At 45.7% G+C, this 22,738-nt stretch overlaps 3 protein-coding genes across 4 annotated transcripts; all 3 read left to right on the forward strand.

Annotated features, from left to right (window-relative positions):
- The first annotated feature begins 774 nt into the window (after positions 1–774).
- On the forward strand, positions 775–6,898 carry slc35b4 (solute carrier family 35 member B4). Its single transcript, XM_086149507.1, has 10 exons — positions 775–991; positions 2,851–2,964; positions 3,046–3,148; positions 3,230–3,279; positions 3,362–3,443; positions 3,645–3,705; positions 4,538–4,647; positions 4,795–4,870; positions 6,115–6,190; positions 6,484–6,898. The coding sequence occupies exons 1-10, from the start codon at positions 915–917 to the stop codon at positions 6,731–6,733; spliced, it is 999 nt and encodes a 332-aa protein (XP_086005633.1). The 5' UTR covers positions 775–914; the 3' UTR covers positions 6,734–6,898.
- Positions 6,899–7,576: 678 nt separating this feature from the next.
- Positions 7,577–13,192, forward strand: chchd3b (coiled-coil-helix-coiled-coil-helix domain containing 3b). 2 transcript variants are annotated; one of them, XM_086149505.1, is made up of 9 exons: positions 7,578–7,757; positions 8,560–10,411; positions 10,491–10,611; positions 10,741–10,921; positions 11,027–11,041; positions 11,187–11,270; positions 11,581–11,651; positions 12,414–12,549; positions 12,633–13,192. In XM_086149505.1, exons 1-9 carry the CDS (start codon positions 7,677–7,679, stop codon positions 12,654–12,656), a joined length of 2,565 nt encoding a protein of 854 aa, XP_086005631.1. In that variant the 5' UTR covers positions 7,578–7,676; the 3' UTR covers positions 12,657–13,192. The 2 variants fall into 2 exon arrangements, with proteins under 2 accessions (XP_086005632.1, XP_086005631.1); XM_086149506.1 differs by lacking the exon at positions 11,027–11,041 and having other exon boundaries at positions 7,577–7,757.
- A 2,698-nt stretch (positions 13,193–15,890) lies between these two features.
- On the forward strand, positions 15,891–22,570 carry LOC147232581 (neuroepithelial cell-transforming gene 1 protein-like). Its single transcript, XM_086148807.1, has 12 exons — positions 15,891–16,132; positions 18,281–18,347; positions 18,662–18,721; positions 19,027–19,134; positions 19,209–19,373; positions 19,465–19,527; positions 19,599–19,695; positions 20,047–20,123; positions 20,218–20,475; positions 21,287–21,457; positions 21,541–21,727; positions 22,041–22,570. The coding sequence occupies exons 1-12, from the start codon at positions 15,996–15,998 to the stop codon at positions 22,343–22,345; spliced, it is 1,695 nt and encodes a 564-aa protein (XP_086004933.1). The 5' UTR covers positions 15,891–15,995; the 3' UTR covers positions 22,346–22,570.
- Positions 22,571–22,738: the final 168 nt, after the last annotated feature.

Here is a 22,738-nt window from a genome sequence, read left to right on the forward strand (position 1 = left end):
ACTTAACACAAGAAAACATTTTAGTGTTGTCCCATTAGCCTGTATAATAAGTTTAGGTCTGACCTCCACTTATTATTATCATTATTATCATTATTATTGTTGTTGTAAATGTAAATGACACAAGGACTGTGTGATGTGGCCTGAGGAACTTCTATGCTATAAATGATAATCAGTGATATATTTATGATGTAAAGTTATTTTCATGGAAGCAAAAGAAGACTCAAGAGAATATAACACTGTACAAAGTGCAAATGTTGTAAAGTAATAAAACAAATGTGTGCGGGGCTCAGTGTGGCCGTGCCATGAAATGAAAAATAACATTTGTGATATACATGTCTGCATATAGAGGGTATGAATTTGATTTATGGCACCGATAGGTATCATAGTCCAGTTTGCCATGATATTTTTTATTATAGTAGAGGCAGTTGTAAAAGTAGTAGTAGTGTTTTCTTTCATTGAAATTCAAATAGTCGTTCTTTAGAATTGACGTCAAACCTGAGACTTTTCAACCAGAGTGGGCGCTCTTCCTACTTGATAGACCTACATAGATATGCGCAGGCGCACATGAGCGGTGTTTTAGTAACTCTTCATTTTGCGCTTTCTAATTTTTTAAAACCATTATGGATATTTCTCTTTCTCATTTTTTTACTCTTTTGTAATAAAAGAAATTTTCACACGTTCGTATAATCTCCATTTCATTTGATGAAAATTACCACTCGACTTCAACCCCCATGAGCACGCGGGACCCGGAAGTACATCCGGTACCGACGCGGCTAATCTGAGGACAGAATCCAAGAAGTGGCGACGTGTAGAAAACACGGGCGGCTGCTTTATTCCCGCTGAAATGAACTTAGCAGATATTTGTTTAGATAAGTGAGGATTCATCCAGCGGGTGTTTTCGGTCTTCCGCCGCCATGAGCACCGTCTTCGCGATTTTCCTGGTGTTCGCAGGCTGCTGCAGTAACGTTGTCTCCCTGGAGCTGCTGGTCAGGTCAGCGGGAGCCTCAGCTCTTCTGAGAAACACTCAGCTTTATTTCCTTTTATTTCTACTTGGGGACGGTTTTTTTTTTTTACTTCTTTTTTGTTGTTGTTGTTGTAAGTCGCCACACTGGTGCACAAGCAAAAAGGTAGCAGGTCGTTATCACTGAGTACTTATACTGTAGTACAGTAGTGCTTACACTTGAGTTAGTGGGTCATTTGCATCCCAGAAAATTCTCAATAAATTTAACTTTCAGGGAAAGAAAAAAGGTGGGGTTCTGGTTCAAGATGGGACTTTCACAACATCTTGCACTAAATTTAATTTGAAAGAACATAAGAATCTGAAGTTTCATTTGTCCCTAAGGGGGTAGCATAGCAACCTAACGCAGAGCCAACATCCATAAAAATATAAAAAAGAGGTTGTCTCAATCGAGGTCAAATAAAAAGAAAGTGTAAATAAAGTGATCAATAGAGTGAAGTGACTCTAAAATCTTTAAATAAAATGTACAGCTGTATAAATGGCTGTACATCTGTACAAGGGCAGGAGAAAGCCAAACATTTGTGACATTTCCTGAGGATCTCAGTGCTCAGGTATCTGCACTCCTTCACTTTTTCTACTGGTTCCTCCTGGATGATGGAGGCGACACCCTCTGTCTGCAGGAGAAGGTCACCCCCATGTCTGAGGCATCACCTGTTGGTGAGGAAGCTGACGATCCACCGGATGAGTTGGTGATTGAGGTGGAAACAGGTGTCAGCTTCTCCGCCAGTATGTGGGGTTGCAGGGTGTTGAAAGCTGAGGAGAAGTCAGCAAACAGAAGCCTGACTGTGTTGCGGGGGTGTCCGGGTGTTTATGGATTGAGTCTGTTAGGACGATTTTAGCATCGTTCATCTGCTGTGTGCCTGATAAGGATCCAAGTCCTTCATCAAACGGAGAGTTGAGAGCCACAGGTCTGATGTGGTTCAGGACCTTTGTGGTCCGGGACATCTGGGGCGCTATGCCATCGGATAAGGAGTTTTAAATATTCCCCCCAGCTGCTCGGCACAGTGCTTAACGTCCGCAGATCCTGTCCTGTGTTGACTTTAGTGCTCCGAAAGGCTCTCACCACCTCCTCAGAGCTGAAGGCCTGTGCAGGGCAGGGCTGCCCGGTTAGCGAGTAGAGGCTAATGCCCCTAGCTGGGTGCTGTTGTCACTCTCAAACCATGTGAAGGAGTTTGAGGGCGTTGGGGAGCGATGTAGTGTTGCTCCCTGATATCTGAAAAGTTCTCCTTGTGCAAGGGTTTGCTCCACCTTTTATTTCAACTTGACAGTTTTTATTGCACATTTGACCTCCTTCTCAGCCTCAGCCAGTAAAGAAGTTTTTTTTTTCTTATTTAGATTCTCCCAGCATGCATTGTGCTAGTAAAACAATGGCAGTGCACCTGATTTTTAAAGTAATATCAATTCTTTGTGGTTTTTTTAACACACATTCTAGTACGAGACCAACAATAAGATGTATTTTATATTTATGCCTATTATTCCTCCAAGGTGGGGCTCCCTTGAAGCCTGGCAATACTGCCTGGTTCCACTGCTTGATGGTTGTTGTTATTCTGCCTGCTCTTCCCATCTTAGAGGGTAAGCAGGAGCAAGCAGAATACAGAGGCTCATCTCAGGGTTGGAAAGTAGAAACATTTCCCCCAGGATCCTTTTCCGTGGGAATTTCTCCGAAGATCATGGGGACATTGGATCGCTCCTCTTAAAAATAATGCTAATAACCCAGCAGTATTTATTTGAATGAGTGGAATGAAGAGCACTGTGTGGAGAACTCCAGAACACTAAGCCTCCTCAGCTCCACTGAAGTTGCCTAATAGTGTATATTTTTGTTTTTCTTCAAGAGATTTCCCAGGATGCGGCAACATCGTGACCTTCGCACAGTTTCTATTCATTGCGCTGGAAGGCTTCGTCTTTGAGGCGAACTTCGGGAGGAAGAAACCGGAAATCCCCATTAGGTAGAAATTTTTCACGCCAACACATAAACCGATCCAGCATACGGGGAACCAAACCTGCTCCGTTTGTCCGTGTTTTTCCAGGAACTACGTAACCATGGTGACAATGTTCTTCACTGTCAGTGTGATAAACAACTACGCGCTCAACTTCAATATCGCCATGCCGCTGCACATGATCTTCAGATCGGTAAGAACACCCAACACCACCGGCGATCTTAACCTCCCATCAGTCTGAGCCTCCCCCTCCGCCGCATTTGTGTCCATGCAGGGGTCGCTCATCGCCAACATGGTCCTGGGCATCATCATTCTGAAGAAGAGGTGATCCCCACCCCGCTTCTTAGACCAACACAAATCCAGAAGTCAGCTGTTCGCTCGTTCACCATTGCGTCTCCCTCCGCAGGTACCCGCCAAGCAAGTACCTGTCGATCGTTCTCGTGTCAGCGGGCATCTTCATCTGCACAGTCATGTCAGCCAAAGACATGGTGAGTCCTCTGCAAAAGAACGCGTGCGCTCGATGAGATCGTTTGCATTGTGCCTTCTTTAGCATATTAACTCGCTCATTTAGAAAAAAAGGAAATGGAAACGTGTTAAAATCTGCAAAGCCGATGGAATAACTAGCAATTAATGGGCACGGCGGTGCGGCGGGTAGCTGAAGCTGTGATTTGTACTTTGTGTCTCTGCAGAACATTGCCAGCGAGGATTCACCGGAGCAGGGAGTTTACGCCGTCTTGCACTGGCTTATTGGTGAGGCTTTGAGTTGATCCTGTCATTTTCAAGTGGGATTTTATTCAAATTCCCGCGAGTCCCCAGTGACAGAATTATGGAAGGAATGGAGGTATTGTTTCCATCCTCACGATCAAGTGTGTCCAAAACGGATGGCTATTTTATTTCATTTCCTGTTTTCAACACCCTTCCATGGGGCTGGAAAGATGAATTTGAATCAGCTTACATGATGATAATTAAACTTGCATTAAAGGTTCCTTTCATAAGTTGTTATTGCTTTTTTTTTTTTAGTAATTTTACCCAAAGGGCTTTTTCTGTCATTTATAGATATTATATACACACAGTGTAGGTCAGAGGTTGGCAGCCCGCAGCTCCGGGGCAATGAGACAGCGATGAGAATTTTTGCTCTAGTTTGCGCTTTTTTCTTAATTTTTTTTATTTAATTCTGAATTTGGAGATTGTGGTGATTCTTCTAATCTTAGAATAATATATTTAATTATTGAGCTTTTATCGCCCTGACGTGCCAACGCTGGGCACTGAAGTTCAGCAGCAAAAATTAAATTAACCAGGTAAAATATACATTTTAATGGGCTATTATTTTGTAAATATACTTTACATTGCTCAGGAGACTGACAGCCATTAAACCGTCACAAGGTGAACTCAAACATACGTTGAGTGTTCCAAATCAGACCTTCAACCCAGGGTGACCTTTTTTTTTTTTTTTTGCCCTGAGTTCAAAATGTTTTTGTTGCACACAGAAATTAAACGTTTTTTCTCCATAGCAGCTCATTGAATTCATAAATGCATTACACGCAAGTTTTTTTATATATAGATCTTTGTGTACTCCTTGCAGGAATCGGCATGCTGACCTTTGCCCTGCTGATGTCAGCCAGGATGGGGATCTTCCAGGAGATGCTCTACAAGCAGTATGGTAAACACCCCAAGGAGGCTCTGTTCTACAATGTGAGTTTCTCCGGTTAAAGCATCAATAGACCTTTGCAGAAGTTATTTAAAGTAACAAGTAACTAGATAAAGTGAGTCATTTTGGGCTTCTCAATCTGAAACAACTTCTGAATAGCTGCTTTTTCTGTAAAAAATTGTCTTCGACAGCATGTGCTACCCCTGCCTGGCTTCCTACTCCTCTCCACAGACATCTACAGTCACGGCGTCCAATTCACCCGAAGCAGTGAGTCCCTCTCTCTCTCTCACACACACACACACACACACACACACACACATTGTCGCTGCAGGACATTTTCATGAGGCACACCAGGAGGCATAAAACCAAGTTGTATGTGATGGTTTCTCTGGAAATGAGGGACAGTAAATGCATCAGGGAAGGAGAAGCTATTCTTCTAATTGGCATTCTGCTTTTGGACTGTCTGATTTTGGCTAGCGATGCTCCTTAAAGCTTGTTTTCAAGGTTTGCATTAGCTTTAGTTGGACAAGCTCAGAGCCACTCCTCGCCTGTGCTTCAGTTCTTTCGTGTCGGAGCTGTAGCAGGGACGTCTTGTATGCCACCAGGTCTTAAGATCCACGTCCAACCCATGGACATTCTCCCCTTTCCCTCCTCTGCTCTGAGAGGTCAAAGGACCTCCAAACTTATCTGCGCAGGTGTCGTGATATCATCCATGCTCAGTACAAGCAGTACAACCACAATGGCCGCTTTAGTCGGGGCGCAACAGGGCACCATGTCGGCTGGTCAGAGGCATGTGGTGACTCTGCATTAATCCTTCCTCACACCCAGAAAGGACCTCCTGGAGGAACAGAGTAGTTCTACTATGTTCTACTATCTGTGCCACAGGAGCAGCCCGGAGGCCAAGTGGCCCCGGTGCGGATGTTTAGCCTCGGTATGGTCGTCCCTCACATGTAAACTAATGTTCTATTAGCTCACAGCTCCTGCTAGACCAGACCAGAAACTGCAAAATGTTTGTCATGACGAGGAGTAAATTGGTGTTTCAAGCTGCCAGGTAGCATCCGTTGTTCTCTTGGTCTATTCCGACATGTCTTTCTCCACATATTTGTACCAGCATATTTAAATAGCAGGAGAACCTGTTTTCCAGAATTTTGAACCTCTTGGAGAAACAAGAGGACGAATTCAAGTAAATGTCAATAGTTCTTCTCTCCCGAGGGGCGATGAGACGGGTCCTTCTGATAAGAGTCCGAACAGAGTCGTTCTGCTAGTTGTCCGTAACGACCTCTGATAACCTCCTTTGGAATCAGGAAGATTCCTCCTCTGTGCTCGCTGAAGCCCGCATGGACTTCTGCAGACGTGTAGTGAAACATTAAACCTTGAAATCCATGCAGAACCCACTAAAAGACTGAGAAGTTCTTGGACAAACATGGGGACTCCACACTACCCCTGCTTTATTGGACCTCTAATGAGGACCAAACTTTGCTTGTTGGGTAACAGATGTCTTCCCTCTGCAGCCCCCGTTTTCATCCCGCTCATTGGACAGGAAGTGCCGGTAATGTGGATCTACCTGCTGATCAATGTGGTTACACAGTATCCTTTCAACGGATGTGTATCGTGTGTGTGTGTGTGTGTCTCGCTCTCTCTCTCTGTCTGTCTCTCACTCTCTCACACACACAACATGGTGTTTTAGAGGACATCTAAGGTTCTCCCAAAAGTTTTGACAGCACATTGCTCCTCTCTTTGTGGACCGAACAGTCGCACTCCTAAATCTGCCGGGACCGAGTTCACGCTAAGCTAACGGTCAGAGAGCTCGAAACATCTCGGCACCTTAAAGCAGATGAACTTCAACGCGTCTCGTTTCCAACTTTAACCGACCTATCCAGGTACGTGTGCATCCGCGGGGTCTTCATCCTGACCACCGAGTGTTCCTCGCTCACCGTCACGCTCGTGGTCACCCTGAGGAAGTTCTTGAGCCTCATCTTCTCCGTCATTTATTTCCAAAATCCATTCACCGCCTGGCACTGGACAGGGACAGCCGTGGTTTTCGCCGGCACACTCCTGTACACCGAGGTGTGGAGCAGCTTTAGAGCAGCCCTACGGCCGCCACACCACAGGGAGAAGAAAGCAGAGTGACGGAGACGGGACTGAAGAAACGTCATCTCTGAGGCTCTGGACTTCCAAGATCCACCGTGTCATACTTGATTATAAACCTGCTGCAGCAACTCTCACACTCAGATTAGACGTAAGGCTGGAAGTGTTTGGTTTTTGCCAAAGAGACAAAATAAATCCAGTTGTTTCTGATTTCCTTCTCCCGCCTCGGGCCGGTGTGTCTCCATGGAAACGCCGACCGTTTTATCATCCCCGGAACATCTCCGTCCTCGCAATGGCTGTGATCGGAGGTGGATCTGTCACATTATTCACAGCCAGGAGCCATGGTTGAAGGTCCCTTAAGGTCACATCATGAAAATTAGCTTGTGTCCTGAAGGTCCAATTAGCTGGTGACAAGTAGAACTTTGTGACCTGTGTGCAGGATACAACACGAAATAAATGAACAAATGTTTATTTTTAATCAGCTGACAGTCTGGTAGAATAAATCTCCACATCCTGACTTGACCTCCACCCATATCCTGACTTGACCTCCACCCAAATAAGCTGATGAAGAAACCTGAACCCTGGTCAACAGTCAGACCTTAGGTCTGACTGCAGTTTCATGTCTGCACTTTGGATTTGGTTTCATATCTCCAGAAGTCGTCTCTTAAAACTTCCCTGCAGAATAAAGGAGCACCCTTTTCATGTTGACTGTCAAGAGTGTGTGTCCACCCATGTTTCTCCACTGGAAGCCCCTCCGGGCTGAACATGAGTGTATTGAACACACCGAGTAGGACAAACTGTTCTTTCACACCCCTCTGCTCTGCGAGGGCGGCCGACCAATCAGCGGAGCCGACGCTCGCGTTTAGCCAATGAACGCCCGCCTTATTGCAGCTGTGTGGATGAGAAGGGCACACCGCCGCACTCTGGAGTCTCTTCCTCTCGCCCTTTGAATTACCGGACGAGGTGTTTCTTCTGTGGTGAGGCCATGGGGGGAAACAGCCCGAGTCACTGCTCCCGCGACGATGAGGAGGCTGGAGGAGGGATTACCTTCGTGCAGGGCATCCGGGTGAGTCACAGACCTGCATTTCCAGCAGGAGACATCTCCACAGGGTTCGGACAGGGAGAGCCTCCTCTGAGCCTGAAGGTCTGAGCAGTTTCTGCTTGGATAGAAGCTCCTCAAAAGTGAAGTGTGGAAGTCTTACCTTTTCCTTCTGTCTCAGAAGGAAAAGCAACTTTCACACAGCCAGGAGATTCTCCGTGGACTTTAGGTTCAAGGTGCTTGGTCTTCAGGTGTTAGTCTCCACCCCATCTATAGGCTCAGCTCCTAAATGTTTAGATGTTAGTCTCCAACCCTTCTTCAGGCTCAGGTCCTTGGTCTTCAGATGGTAGAGTCTGTCCCCTGTTCAGGCTCAGCTCCCAGACGTTCAGTTGTTAGTTTCCGACCCTTCTTCAGGCTGTGGTCCTAGATGTTCAGATGTTAGTCTCCAACCCTCCTTCAGGCTCAGATCATTGGTCTTCAGATGGTAGTCTCTATCCCATCTTCAAGTTATGGTCCTAGATGTTCAGATTGTAGTCTCCATCCCATCTTCAGGCTCAGCTCTGGTAGAGTCTGTCCCTTCTTCAGGCTCAGCTCCCAGATGTTCAGATGTTAGTCTCCAACCCTCCTTCAGGCTCAGGTCCTTGGTCTTCTGATAGTGGTCTCCATCCCATCTTCAGGCTCAGCTCCTAGATTTTCAGATGTTCGTCTTTGTCCCTCCTTCAGGTTCAGCTCTCTGGTGTTGGGTATTGAGATGTGTCTCCATCCCTCCTCTTGTGGTGGAGGATCCTCCTCCTCCTCGGGTTGTTCTGATGTCTCTTTCTGTTGTCAGCTTTCAGACAAAGTCATCAATCGAATGAGACAAAGTCCTCCCTCTAAGAGAAGGAGGTCACCACCTCCCCCCCCCTCAGCAGATCCAGTGTTGACTCCTCCGGCTCCTCCCTCCTCCGCTGAACACTTGTTACCTCCTCTTTCACCTCATCCTCCTCCATCATTCTCCAGCTCCCCTTCTGCTGAGGAAGTTCAGTCCAGAACTCCATCAGTGGACATTGCCCCTCCAACTGTAAACCTCATCCCACCACCTCCTCCTGTCAAGTTCTATGCCCCCCCTCCTTCTGCAGAACCTTTAGCCCCGCCTCCAAATTTGGAGTCCAAAAAAGTGCCTGAAAATATTGTCACACCCCTGCCTCAAACAACAGTGGAGTCTCTTCCTGCTTCTGCTGTGGAGCCGGTCATCCTCGCACCTCAAGTGGACCCAGAACCAGTGCCCATTGCACCTCCTCCTCCTGCTCTTGAGCAAGTCATCCTCACACCACCTGAATCCTTTATCTCATCTCAAGTGGACCCAGAGCTAGTGTCCATTGCCCCTCCCACTGTGGAGCCAGTCATCCTCACACCTCAAGTAGACCCAGAACCAGTTTCTATTGCACCTCCTCCTGCTCTTGAGCAAGTCATACTCGCACCTCCTGAATCCTTTATCCCATCTCAAGTGAGCCCAGAACCAGTGTCCATTGCACCTCCTCCTGTGGAGCCAGTCATCCTCACACCACAAGTGGACCCAGAACCAGTGTCCATTGCCCCTCCCCTTCCTCCTCCTGCCCTTGAGCAAGTCATCCTCACACCTCCTGAATCCTTTATCCCATCTCAAGTGAGCCCAGAACAAGTGTCCATTGCACCTCCTCCTCCTCCTGATCTTGAGCAAGTCATACTCGCACCTCCTGAATCCTTTATCCCATCTCAAGTGAACCCAGAACCAGTGTCCATTGCACCTCCTGCAATGGAGCCAGTCATCCTCATACCTGAAGTTGACCCAGAACCAATGTCCATTGCCCCTCCTCCTCCCGCTCTTGAGCAAGTTATCCCCACACCTCCTGAATCCTTTATCTTCTCTCAAGTGGACCCAGAACCAGTGTCCATTGTACCTCCTCCTGCTCTTGAGCAAGTCATCCTCACACCTCCTGAATCCTATGGCCCACCTCACATAGGCCAAGAACCAGTGTCCATTGCACCTCCACCACCTACCCCTGTGCAGTCAGGTGTTGCTGTGGTAGTTGAACCTGCTCCTTCATTAGATCCACCTCTGGAATCTATCAAATTGTCTCAGCCTGCCACCAGGTTGGTGCCAGTTGGACCCATAACCCCAGCCGGTATAACTGAAGTTGCTCATGGGGAGACCAATTTTCTACCTCCTCACGACACGACTCCAGTTGCGGAGTTACCTGCCGTGCCTGCAGAAGGAGCGCCACCGTGTTCTCCAGTCGCTGATTTACTCGCTTCATCTGAGCTGTTGACTTCATCTGTTGAGACAGCCAATGCCTCGACGCCTCCTGAAGCAGGACCCGTGGAACCAGTCAGCCCGGCTTCCCCGTCTGATCCAATACTAGTGGAAGCCACGGTTCTGCCTATTCAGGTGGACGTGACCCCCCTGTCTGTCTCACCTGCTCTGCCAGCAGAATCGGATTCAGCCGTGGAAGCACCTTCTCCTGCACAAGAGCTCACATTCGAGGAGCCTTCTCCTGAGTCTGGTCCCTCTGTGGAATTGGCTGTACTACCCGGACCTCAAGAATCTCATGCCCCCCCTGTGTCTGATCCCACCCCGCCTCCTGAGGAGCATACCGAGACCCCACCTCTGGCCCCTGTCACTGAGGAGGACCCGGTTGCTTCTGAGCTGCCCTCTGCACCAGGTGAGCTCCATTTGCATTCTCAGCAAACAAATGCGGCAAGCGACTGAAGCAATGGTTTGTCTCGCGGGTTGATATCCAGAAGAAGCTCCAGCTCCTTCCGCCGAGATCCTGGAGGAGGAAATGCGGCAGAGCCTGGGATCGGAAATGCGGAAGAGCCTGGAGGAGCAAATCGCGCAGAGGAGACAGGAGCTCCAGCGACAGTAAGGATAGACCATTTCGGTCGGCATTGACTCCGTTGCCGTGTGTGTCACCTGGTGTGTATTTCAAGCAAAGATGGGACCACTTGTCCAGGACAGAACATAAACAGTAGGATCTCCGCTCTCCCACAGGCTGGAGGAGATGAGGGCCCAGACTGAAGCAGTTGCCAAGGCAGCAGCGCAGGCCCAGGTGGAGGAGCACGTGAAGAAGACCCTTGGGGCTGAGAAGGAAGCATATTTGGAGAGCCTAACAGACGCCATTACAAAAGAACGCATGAAGACGGAGGACGAGAAGCTGATGGTCCAGCTTTATGTAAGCAGAGCAGACGTTTTTGTGAGGACATCTCTTGTGAATGTGACATTCTTTCCCTTTTTTCACTCTTCCTCTCTTCTCTCTTGGACTGCTCATTTGTTTCAGAGGATGGAGCTGAAGGTAAGGTGGAGACTTCATGCATGCATGACTCAAATCTTCTTCAAATCTTCCAACTCTGTGCGCATCCCGAGAACCAAAGATAGGGGATTTTCAAAAGAACACAAACGCGACATGCAGCTGATTGTACATGTTGCGACTGACACAGGCCGCGCAGCTGGACCAGAAAGAGACGGCGCTGAGGAGACGAGATGCTCTCTACAAGGAACACATTATGAAGCTGGAGGCAAAGGTAGGAGATGCCTGGATGTGGCTTGCATGGTATTGATCTTGCATGGTATTGCATGGAAGCTGAGACTCCCAAGTCAGTGAAGTATTATTATTATGGTGACGTATTTGTCCGGCGCAGTGGTTAGCACCTCGGCCTCACAGCTAGAAGTCCTCTGATTCAGTTCCCACTAGGAGTCTCCGTGGGGTTCCTCCCGTATTCCAAAACCATGCAGGAGGTCCACTGGAGAGCCTAGATTGTCCAGATTGAACGGTTGTGTGTGAACCGGCGAGATGATTGACTTAATATTACCGTGTTTGCCGTCTTCCCACAGTGCAATGAGTTCTACAGAGTGACTGCTGAGAGTTTCCAAAAAGGCAAAGAGGAGACACACAACCGCTTTACGTGAGAACAAATACAGAATATAATGCTTGTGTTTTTAATGTTGTTTTTTTGTACCTATTAAATGACATGGCTGCTATTTGGAAAGAGAAAAAAAAGGAGGTGCACTGGCTAGCACATGTAAATGAGTGGGTGAATGGTTGTACGTCTATACATGACTGTCTTAGAAAATTAGACTATTGTGATAAAGTTCTTTATCTTCTGTAATGCAATTACAAAAACAAAAATGTCATACATTCTGGATTCATTACAAATCAACTGAAATGTTGCAAGCCTTTTTATTATTTTAGTATTGCTGATTATGGCTTACATCTTAAGAAAATTCAAAAATCCTATCTCAAAATATTAGAATATCATGAAAAAGTCATTTTTGTTTTGTTTGTTGGTTTAGAAGTTTATTAGGACAGTGTACAAATACATTAAGCACATAGGCAGACATGTTTGTACCAGATTATAGCTCATAGCTAATTTCCATCTGTAATCCTGTACAATACAAATATAAAACGGTATAAAATAGACAGTATATATAAAATATATTTTCTTAATTGCAATCACAGAAGATAAAGAACTTTATCACAATATCCTAATTATCTGAGACAGTCCTGTATGTGGGCCTGTGATTGATCCAGGCTGAACCCCGACTCTTGGCCAATCACAGCTGAGATGGGCTTCACTCCTCGGCTGCCTGAATGCATGACCGAATGAAAGAGGAAAACGGTTTATTTTTCAGGTAATCAATTTAGATTCTCTCTCTCTCTCTCTCAGCCGGGTTAATATCCAGCCGGTGTGTGCTGACCTGCAGGGTCAGATCTTGAAGTGCTACCGAGAGAACGTGGGCAGAACCCTGTCCTGCTCGGAGATCGCCAACGCCTACATGAAGTGTGTGAGCGACACCAAAGAGGTAGGAATCCCCCCGTTTCCATTTCCTTTTTTTTTTTTTTATCTTTAAAGGATCTTGACCGGCATTTTTTCTTCCGTGCACAGACGAAGCTGAGCACCGGCGGTTAATAACGGGCCAAGAGCGGACATGACGCAGGTGAACAATCAACAGAAACTTTCCGTGTGTTACGAGTGAGATCCGGTTCGTCGAGTCACCACAATGCACTCTGGGACAAAACAACACGCTACCAAGCAGATCACGTCTTTCCACCCGAGTGTTCATATACCCGTAGGTTCTGGGGGGCCAGTAGAATGATTGTGGAGTTTCACTGGGATGTTTGAGAGGATCGCACTGCACTGTGTTTAAGCGAGTGGTGAAGTTGGAGCTCCCTGTAATCGGGTGTGAGTTCGGGTGAATAAAGTCATGCAGACGTTCGCTCGGGTTTCCGGGAGGATCTCGGTGGACATCTCTCTTTTGACCTTCTTCCAAACACACATGCAATGCCGTCACCTTCCGGCTCTGACAAGCAAGAGTTGTGGGAGTGCGGGAGATGCGAAGGTGGTGGAAGCACCCGATCCAGGCTCCTTATTGGCACCTTGCAGATTCTATGGACAACACAACAAATCAAGACAGACAAAAGGATATTAAAAGACTTGAATAAAAATCCATGTTGGTGGTGGTTCTTTAAGGGAACGGGAGCTCAAGATGTCCTCAAGGGTCCTCAGAGATCAATTGTGTCCCATCTGTTTGTGATGTTTACTTCTAATTGAGGCTCCCAGCTTTAATAGTATTCTAAATTCTGCAGGAAGTAATTAAATTACTCTTGCCATGAAGGCCAGATTATCCAAAATGTACTTTATGTCAGCTGTGACTTTCATTTATCCTGTTTTGTTTTTTTTTTTAAAAAGCATATGCACACATATACATGCATGGATACATACATATATAAACACACCACTCACTCACATAAAGTTAAGAATTTTAAAGAGAAATCTCAAAATGAACCCAAAATGTTCAATAACCTTGGTAAGCGAACTTAATGTGAACTTCTCTTAACCTTCGAAGTGTTCACTGTTTCAGTACTTTTTACACAGCTTGCCGTTCAACAAGGAGCCATTAAGAGGCTTCAAACAGGATGCTCTCGGGCAGAAGTGGCCTTTGAGTGCCAGATTGTCATCGGCAGGTTGCAAAAGAGATAGGGGCCTAATTTTATCTTCAAGGATCTCCAGCTCCTTCGTGTCACATCATGAGGGAACGGCTGCTGGAGACTGGGGTCATCAAATGGAGTGGCCTACGCTTTCTCCAGACCCGAATCCCATAGGAAACCCATGGGTTCAGCAGAGTCGCCGTAACTATACACCAGAACCTCAATAATCTGAGGGCCGCCCATCAAAGGGAGCCCTGTCTCGGACAAAATATGCTTAACTCTTTATCTTATACAATAAAAAAATCACAATTTAGAACATTTTACACACTGCTGTCATGGTGTTACTAGCACAAGTGTTGGCTTTGGCTCGTTGGGGTATGGTATATACGCTAATAATGCCACATCGTGGTGCTTTTGGGGGCTATTTCCAGTCCAACGGAAACAAAAGACTGATGCTAAGCTACACAGCTTTCCAAGGGACAAGAGGGAAAGCAAGGAGTGGGAAATCGCTTGTGGACGTTGGCGACATCCTAAGGACCCACGGCCGTGTTCTCACCGCTTCTGCATTGGACACGTTTGGCCGAGCAAAGCTGCTGAAAGAGTTCGTGGGTGCTGCTAGTTTTAAACGGAGGCTGAAGCCAAATGCCGCGTTTACAGTTTACTTTTCTTAAACAAGTGAAGCCCGCTCGAGGAAACGCCACTGGCCGGAGACGCGATTGCAGGAGTAGCATCTGATGAGGAAAGACCAGCACGATCATGGAGGAAGCTGACAATGAGTCAACTGGTCAGTCAGCACAAAGGTCCAGAAGTCTACGGTGAACAGCTGATGACAAAAAAGCGGAGTTCCTCACAACAGACACTCTCTTGTAGCACTCTCTGGCGACTCTGACCAACTTTTGCTTCTTGGCATCTTTGTTCGAAGCTCATTTTGACTTCTGTCCTCAGCATTTTCCTTCTTGCTCCCGTCTCTCTCAGGTCCAAACGGGAATTATTGCAAGATGACGTGTTTTTGCAGCATATGGCAAAATGAACATGAATGAATCCAGGTCAACCTCATGACGCCACCACCCAGACAACATTGCAACATAAACAACAATAGAGGCCTACGGTGAAACCTTTTATTTTACCATTTATACAAGCTAAGATACTGTATGTTGACAGATTTTATTACTTATCCTTGTAATAAAATCCTGTAAGATCGAGAAGGTTGATTCACTGAGGCGAAAGAAAAAAAATTGGAAAGTAACACATTACTGTGCCAATGTACTGTTATATTTAAACATTATCATATGATATCATATTATATTATATATACTTAAAAGAAGTACTGAAAGAAAAGTTAAGATGTAAAGCGTTCCTCGGTTCTCAAGATGTAATTTTCTGCAGATTCCATGTTTGTAATTTCTGTTTGTTGATATTTTTTCTTGATGTCCACTAAGTTTGCTGATTAAAAGTATTTTTATTCCCCTAAAATCCTGGTCCTGATTAATCTCGGCCTAACAATTCAAGTCATGCAGTGATCATGAAAATTCATATTGTGATGCGCTCAGATAGCAAGTGGCAAATAGAATGGAGGTTGCTGTTTGGGATAGTGCTCTTTACAGCTGCGCTGGGGTTATAGAAACAATAACGCATGTAAGGAAAAACTCAGAGGGTGATTAACAGGGCAAACAGTTACAGTTATGATGCCCTTCTGTTATCCTGTGAAATAAAAAAAACAGCAGAAGTTAAGGCATCACATATGCATTAACTTATGCAAACATTTGAGCTACATGAGACTCACAGAGTGCTGACTGCTATAAAAAAGATGACTGAAAGAATCTCCTGCAAAGAAATCCACAATATTTCTCTGTTTATTCAAATGTGCAAAATTGATTACGCACACACACACACACACACACACACACACACATACACATACACGCACATCCTGTTTGGACTCCGAATGTGGATTGAAAGTGCATGGTGTCCACAGCAGGTGGAGGATCTGCTGCAGGCCTATGACACACACACACACACACACACACACACACACACACACACACACACACACACACACACACACACACACACACACACACACACACACACACACACACACACTTATAATTTTAAAAATCGTTCCTCTGCTTAGGCTCCGCCCATCTCACGCATCCTTTCTTCTGATTGGTCCATTTCCAAGGATCCGCCATATTCAAACTTCCGCACTGCCGTGCTCTGTTATCTCGACTTGTCTCGTCTTTGTAATATATCGTTCCACTTTGCTAAACGTCGAGTTTTCTCCCAGGAGGATTTGAGTTCCGAACGAAGGCCGGGATAGATGAAGGAGACGGAGGTGGGTGGCGGAAACACAACGATGAAACTCCGCCGGACGTCCTCCAGATCGTCGACCTCCGCCGGGTTCTTCGACGCCGCGGAGCCTCCTCCGGACACTGTCCGGAAAAACAACTCTAAGAAGTACGTAGTATCAAAACATCTCGGAGCGTCTCCAAAAACCCACTCAGATTCGGAGTTAAAAAACATCAAGTTACAGCTCAAAGTGTTTTCTTTTAATCCGGCTGGATATCCGAGCTAACGGTGTCGTTGAGTGATGCCCTCAAGTGCAAATGGGGGATTTTTGCTAACCGCGCATCAGTTGGCCTCTATTTTCTTATTCTACCGTTTATTGAACCGAGGAAAACTCACTGTTGCGTCTTTGACGTCTTGGTTTTGTTTGCATAAAGCGCTGGTTTTGCAAAACTGTGATAAATACTCGTTTTTAAGGCATTAGTTCCCCCATAGCGTCATCATCCCAATGACTTGAGACATTTTTGGTCAATGTTTATAATTCCCACCGGCCGTTGTTTTTTTTTTTTTAATATAATTTTTTATTGAACACAAATAGTATAAACAGATATACATATGAAAAGGTAAACATGGCAAAGTAGAATCGAATGTCAATGATACCGACGGGGATGAGGAAGCGTAAGGACATTCGTTTTGTATGAAATCACTTAACTGTCCGAGTTAATTCTTTTAATTCTATTTAAAAAATAGAAAACAAATAAAAACAAATAGATTAATGGTAAGGGGAATATATTATGTATTTATTTTGGTGGTTCAAAAGGAATATCAGTCATAAAAATGTATATTTTTTGGTTTTTGTTTTTTTCCCATTACTTTAAAGGATTTTTTTTATGTAGTTCAAAATTGTTTATAAAGAATTTAAAATTGGGGAAACGCTTTTTCATTGATTCCCACCGACCGTGAAGATATCTTGGTCCTTCTAATTCGTCATAGAGGTTCTATGGTTCACAAAAATTGATACTGGAATAGAAGCTTCAACCACTTGGCTGGTCAGGTGACCGAATTATCTGCCTGGTAAATGAGAAAAAAAAAAACATGCACTGGTACTGTGTTTATGGAGTTGTTATAAGGAGTGTCTCCTTTGTTTGGAACATCTATTTATTGTGAAAGTGCACACTCAAGAGTACTATAAGCTTTTTTTTTTTTTTTTTTGGTTTGCAAAGATTGTGAGCGTTTTTGAAATGCAAAATAAATACACATGCATAAATGCACTTTGAATGCACGTCACATCTGAAAGACTTTGGGTCTCCAGGCTGTGCGGTGTATGGGATACTTAAGAGCTGGGCACTGATTTGTTAGAATGGGTTCATTCTGCTGATGTGTGCCTGGATTATGCACACATTATGCTAAAGGGACGAGCTGTCTAACCATCTATCTTAGGGTTTCCACGGGTCATTAAATGGCATTAATAGCAATTAGATAGATTTAGCAAAAATGAAGGTCTTAAATAGCATTAAAAAGCATTTAGTTCAATGTCCAGAAGCCTAAAAAAATTAAATTCACTTGATGGGAAGAAATCTTTTTGCAATTTATTTTGATTAGGCTATATAGACATTTAATTATTTTGTTTGGAACGGTGTGATGACGGTGTTGATCGATAAGCGAAACCTGTTAATCGGCTATTGCTTACGAACGGTGCACAAAGTTACAACACCGGAGCTGGAGCAAGAAGGAAACTTAAAAAAAAAAAAAAAAGCATGAATAATCAAACACGAAGTTAAGCCCATGTTATTCTTTATTTCCATCGTCACTCACGAGGTCATTTGTACATACAGGACTGTCTCAGAAAATTATAATATTGTGATAAAGTTCTTTATCTTCTGCAATGCAATTAAAAAAACAAAAATTACTTTTTCGTGATATTCTAATATTTTGAGATAGGATTTTTGAGTTTTTTTAAGATGTAAGCCATAATCAGCAATAATAAAATAGTAAAAGGCTTGCAATATTTCAGTTGATTTGTAATGAATCCAGAATGTATGAATTTTTTGTTTTTGTAATTGCATTACAGAAGATAAAAAACTTTATCACAATATTTTAATTTTCTGAGACAGTCCTGTATCTGCTATTGTGCGAAATCTATTCTGGATGTAAATGATTGGCATTATTGTAAATAAACGTATCTGCAGTTAGACATGGGCGTTAAATTTTCTTAAAGTGGGATTAAAAAATATCAAATTAGATTAGCTGATGCCTGCAGAAACCCCGCATCTATGAACAAATAGATATAATCTATCTTTCTTGCTTTCTTCTCTGCAGACCTCCTTTGCAGAGGGGGAGCTCCTTTACCTTTCTCACACCGGGCACACCATGGGACTTCAGTCTAGTGAGTTGATGTTAAAAACACTATCATCATGTCTGAGTGCAGTCACCTGTCTCCTCCTTTCCTCGGGCTGCTTCCTTCATGGGTCGCCACAGCCAATCACCTGCCTCCATCTAACCCACCGCCAATCACCTGGCTCCATGTAATCTTCTCCTCTGCATCCTCTCCTCTCACACCACCTTCCCGCCAGTCCTCTTTTCCTTCATCCATGAATCTCCTCTGCAGTTCCGGTTACAGTTTTATGCACGTACTCTCAGCCCAGAAAAGTCAAGAGTGCTTGGCGACCATTGTAGGAAGGCTTTATGTTTTTGTTGCAGAAGCGAAAGCGCAAAGAGAAGGAAGATGACACGGTCAGCTTGTCGAGTTTCGATATGAAGGTGAGAGTCGTCCTTTCGATACAAATCTCGTGCACCGTCCGTCCCGCGCCCGTGAAGTAGGAATCCCTAGAGGCAATCAAAATAGGGACGGTTCAATTGAATATGTGTAGCCATACGGTCGAAACCAGAAGTTTACATTCACTGTTTAAAAAAACCTGCAACCTTTATTTTTCTGAGTGTCTGTGCCTCTTATCTGTTTTTAAGCGAAACCGACCAGGGCAAGCGAGTCCTCCCTCGCACTTCTAACTGCTTAGTTCGTAACAAATAGGCTCAAAGTTAAGAGTATTCACGTCCCTGTATCCCAGGAACCTCATACCAAGCGCGTGCGTCATCTCCCCAAAGTTTCCTCGCTGGTCAACCTGATTTCTCCATCAAAGAACGGAACAGTGCGCCGTTTTGGCCAGACGCTTCAGGTAATAGACGTTGCCCGACCGTCACAATCCTTATGTGTGAGACGGCGACCCTAAGGTGACCTATCTGTTCCCAGTCCATGTCTGCGCGGTGTGATGTCCGCTCACCGGGGTTGTCCTGCAAAGCCAACAAGGCGGCGGGTCTGACGCCGACCAAACGCAGGAAGAGCACCCTGTGGTCCGAGATGCTCGACGTTCAGCAGAAGAGTTCGTTCTCCACTCAGGAGATCAAGAGACAAGAGGTCTCCACCTTTCCTTCGTTCAGCATTTGCGACACCTCGGTTGAAACTGTCGAGGATTTAACCGGCGGTTTTAATACCGTTTATTCCCCAGGCGATTTATGAGCTTTACCGGGGAGAGCAAGATCTCATCGAAGACCTCCAGCTTGCACGAAAGGTGAGGAAACTTGGATCCGGCGCCAGCCGCCAGTTTCCTCCTTGCTGACTCGTTTCTGTGCTCCCATGAAGGCGTACCACGATCCCATGCTGAAGCTCTCCATCATGACAGAGGAAGAGCTGGCGCAGATTTTTGGGGACCTGGACGCCTACATCCCTTTACACGAGGGTGAGTGGTCACTCTCACCTCGAAGGGAGAAGCACCTCAAATGTAAAATCATTAGTCGTGCAAGAAACGTCCAAATTCGAATTGTTAAGTTGAGAACAACCGAATATCAACATCAAACACAAGAAGGATTCATTACGTGGATATGAATGGTTTGCGATAGTTGGACAGGATATGAGGAATTCATATTTCAACCAAAGACCGCGTCCCCACGCCGATTGCGCCTGCTGGGAGAGAATGTGCAGCAAACCAGTGCGATCTCTCAACACAGACATGGATGTGGACGCCGTCTGTCGCGGTCATCCCGTAACTCCTCAGCTTTTTGCTACATTCAGATGTTTTCTATTTTCGCAGACTTGCTGATGAAGCTGATGGAGGGGACGGGTATTGACGGGACGGTCGCTGAGATCGGACAAATAGTCGTAGACTGGGTGAGTGTGGAAAAGCCCTGGTGTATCATCAAAGCAGGTCTACCTTTAAACTCATTTTTTTTTAATTCTCCCCGATAAAACGCCTTCTCCATAGCTGCCCGGCCTCAACGCCTACAAAGATTACTGCAGCAACCAGCTCGCGGCCAAAGCGCTGCTCGATCAGAAGAAGCAGGACCGGCGGGTGCAGGACTTCCTCCAGCGCTGCCTGGAGTCCCCCTTCAGCCGGAAGCTGGACCTGTGGAGTTTCCTCGACATCCCGCGTTCACGCTTGGTGAAATACCCGCTTCTGCTGCGGGAAATCCTTCGGCACACTCCTCCTGAGCACCCGGACATAGCCAGCCTGGAAAGAGCTGTATGATATCTTCATTTCAAGTCTTGCCAAAGCTTACAAACCTGTAGTTTGCAGTCTTGTGTATTTTATACAGCCTTATACGGTGTTATTGTGTATTATGGTCTCATAGACTTTTATATCGCCTTCAACAGTCCTATATGTCTTTTAGTTTTTATATACCGTAATTTCTGGACGATAAGCCGCGACTTTTGTTCACGTAAACAACGATGCGGCTAATATGTGGACTTTTTTGGGTGGGGGACGCTAACGAGCTTCACGCCGCTAAAACATTTATCCTCGTCACATCGGACTGATTAAAATGATCGGGAAATTCTGAGTCCGTTCAACTCCGACACCAAAGAAGACGACTTTGACGGTTTTAGTGCGCAGGAGGAAGCCCGAGATAGCGATCAGCTAGCCGGTGGGGCTTATATTGAGGTGCGCTCAATAGTCGGGAAATTACGCAAGTCTTATATGTCTTATATAGTTTTATATGGTTAGTCTTATAGTTCTATATTGGCGGTACATTTTGGGGGATTTATTCATTTATATCATCTGTCAAGAAGTCGACCACTAATGTCGATTGTCTGGTATGAATCCTGTCAATTTTACATAATTACTTTTATTTCCAGGTGACAGTGTTTGAAAATTCACTCACAATCTGAGGCATTGATGAGTTAAAAATCAACTTTAGTGCTTCCAGCACCTCGTGAGATAATGGGGAACAACGATGCTTAATATTATGTGATATGACCTGCATTGATAAAGAGCTGATAAATGACCTTTTTGTATCTTCGAATATAACTTTACTCATAAATGTGTCTCTTTCCAGGTCACCATCATCCAGGAGGTTCTCTCCGACATCAACGTGAGGAAAGGGGAGTCGGAGTGCCAGTATTACATCGACAAGCTGGAATATCTGGACGAAAAGCAGCGAGACCCGGTCCTGGACAGCTGCAAGGCCCTGCTGTGCCACGGACAGCTGCGCAACAAGAGCGGCATGGTGAGGAGCGGGCGGCCGTACGTCACGGGGGGAAAACTAACCGAGCCCTCGGTCGTTAAACCGACGGCGACGTCCCTCCACAGAGGCTGTACGTGTTCCTCTTCTCCGACCTGCTCGTCCTGACCCGGCCTGTGACACGCAACGACAGGAGCTGCTTCCAGGTGTACCGGCGGCCCATCCCTGTGCGGCACCTGGCGGTGGAGGACGTACAGGACGGAGATGTCCGCGTGGGGGGCTCCTTCAGAGGGGCTTTCACCACCGGAGAGAAAGGTAGGCTGGGGTTCTGCATCCCTGCTTCCAAGGGCTGCACTCAGGAGGGTCATGAAGAACAGCCGCACTCCTTTCCAGCCGTATACGGCGAATCAAAATCTCATTTTGATTTTGAAATCTTCATCCATTCCATGTTTGCAACTGAGAACAGCCTCTCTTTGATGAGAGGAAAGTCAGCTCCTTCTTTGGATGTTTGAAGCACTCACACACACACACACACACTTTGTTTTAATCTATTGGTTTTGCTATGATGACATCATTGATGTTTCATAGTCCATGAAAAAACTTAAAACGCTGTTTTTTGTCCCTGCAGCAAGAAACAGTTTCCGCGTAAGCTCACTGGATCCATCCCACGGCCAGTCCCACACACTGCACGTCAACGACGTTTACCACAAGCAGCAGTGGCTGAACAGTCTGCGCGCTGCGATGGCGCAGTGGCAGGGAGATGGAATCGGGGCCGAGGAGAACTCCGACGCGCCGGCGGCCAACTGCAATGACGAGACGGCCGAGAACCGTCCGCCCCAGTCTGGACCTAAGCTAAGGCGTCAGACGCTCTCCAGGTCCAAACTGGATCACAAGTCGCAAAAGTCTCCGGTAAGAAACGTCAACGGAGTGTAGATTAAGCTCACCATGAAGAGCCCCTCTCATGGAGACCCCGTTGTAGAGTTCCTGCTCCTTTATCAGAGTTGCAATGGAAAGACGTCCTTCCAATAGTTTACTATCCGCCCAATCATCTGTCCCGTTCCATTTATCTGTGTCTATTTAGCTGATACAAACGTCCACGTGTGTATTCCATGAGCCGGTCGACAGGTCGACCCAAATTAAAGGCAATTTATACTGGAATTTATCTCCATGCTCCTTTTTTTCTCCTGGACAGTTCTTCAGCAAAGCTGCTATTAGAGTGGCAATACATCATGGATAAGAAGTGTGTAAGACGCAGTCACCGAGTTCCTGCCTTAAAATGATGACCTGCAGAGGGTGACGTTAGACACCGTCATCCTAGACAACACT

This window comes from Fistularia commersonii, chromosome 7 (genome assembly GCF_037954325.1).
Source record: "Fistularia commersonii isolate RoL2024-O1a breed Wild chromosome 7, RoL_Fcom_v1.0, whole genome shotgun sequence".
NCBI lineage: Eukaryota > Metazoa > Chordata > Actinopteri > Syngnathiformes > Fistulariidae > Fistularia > Fistularia commersonii.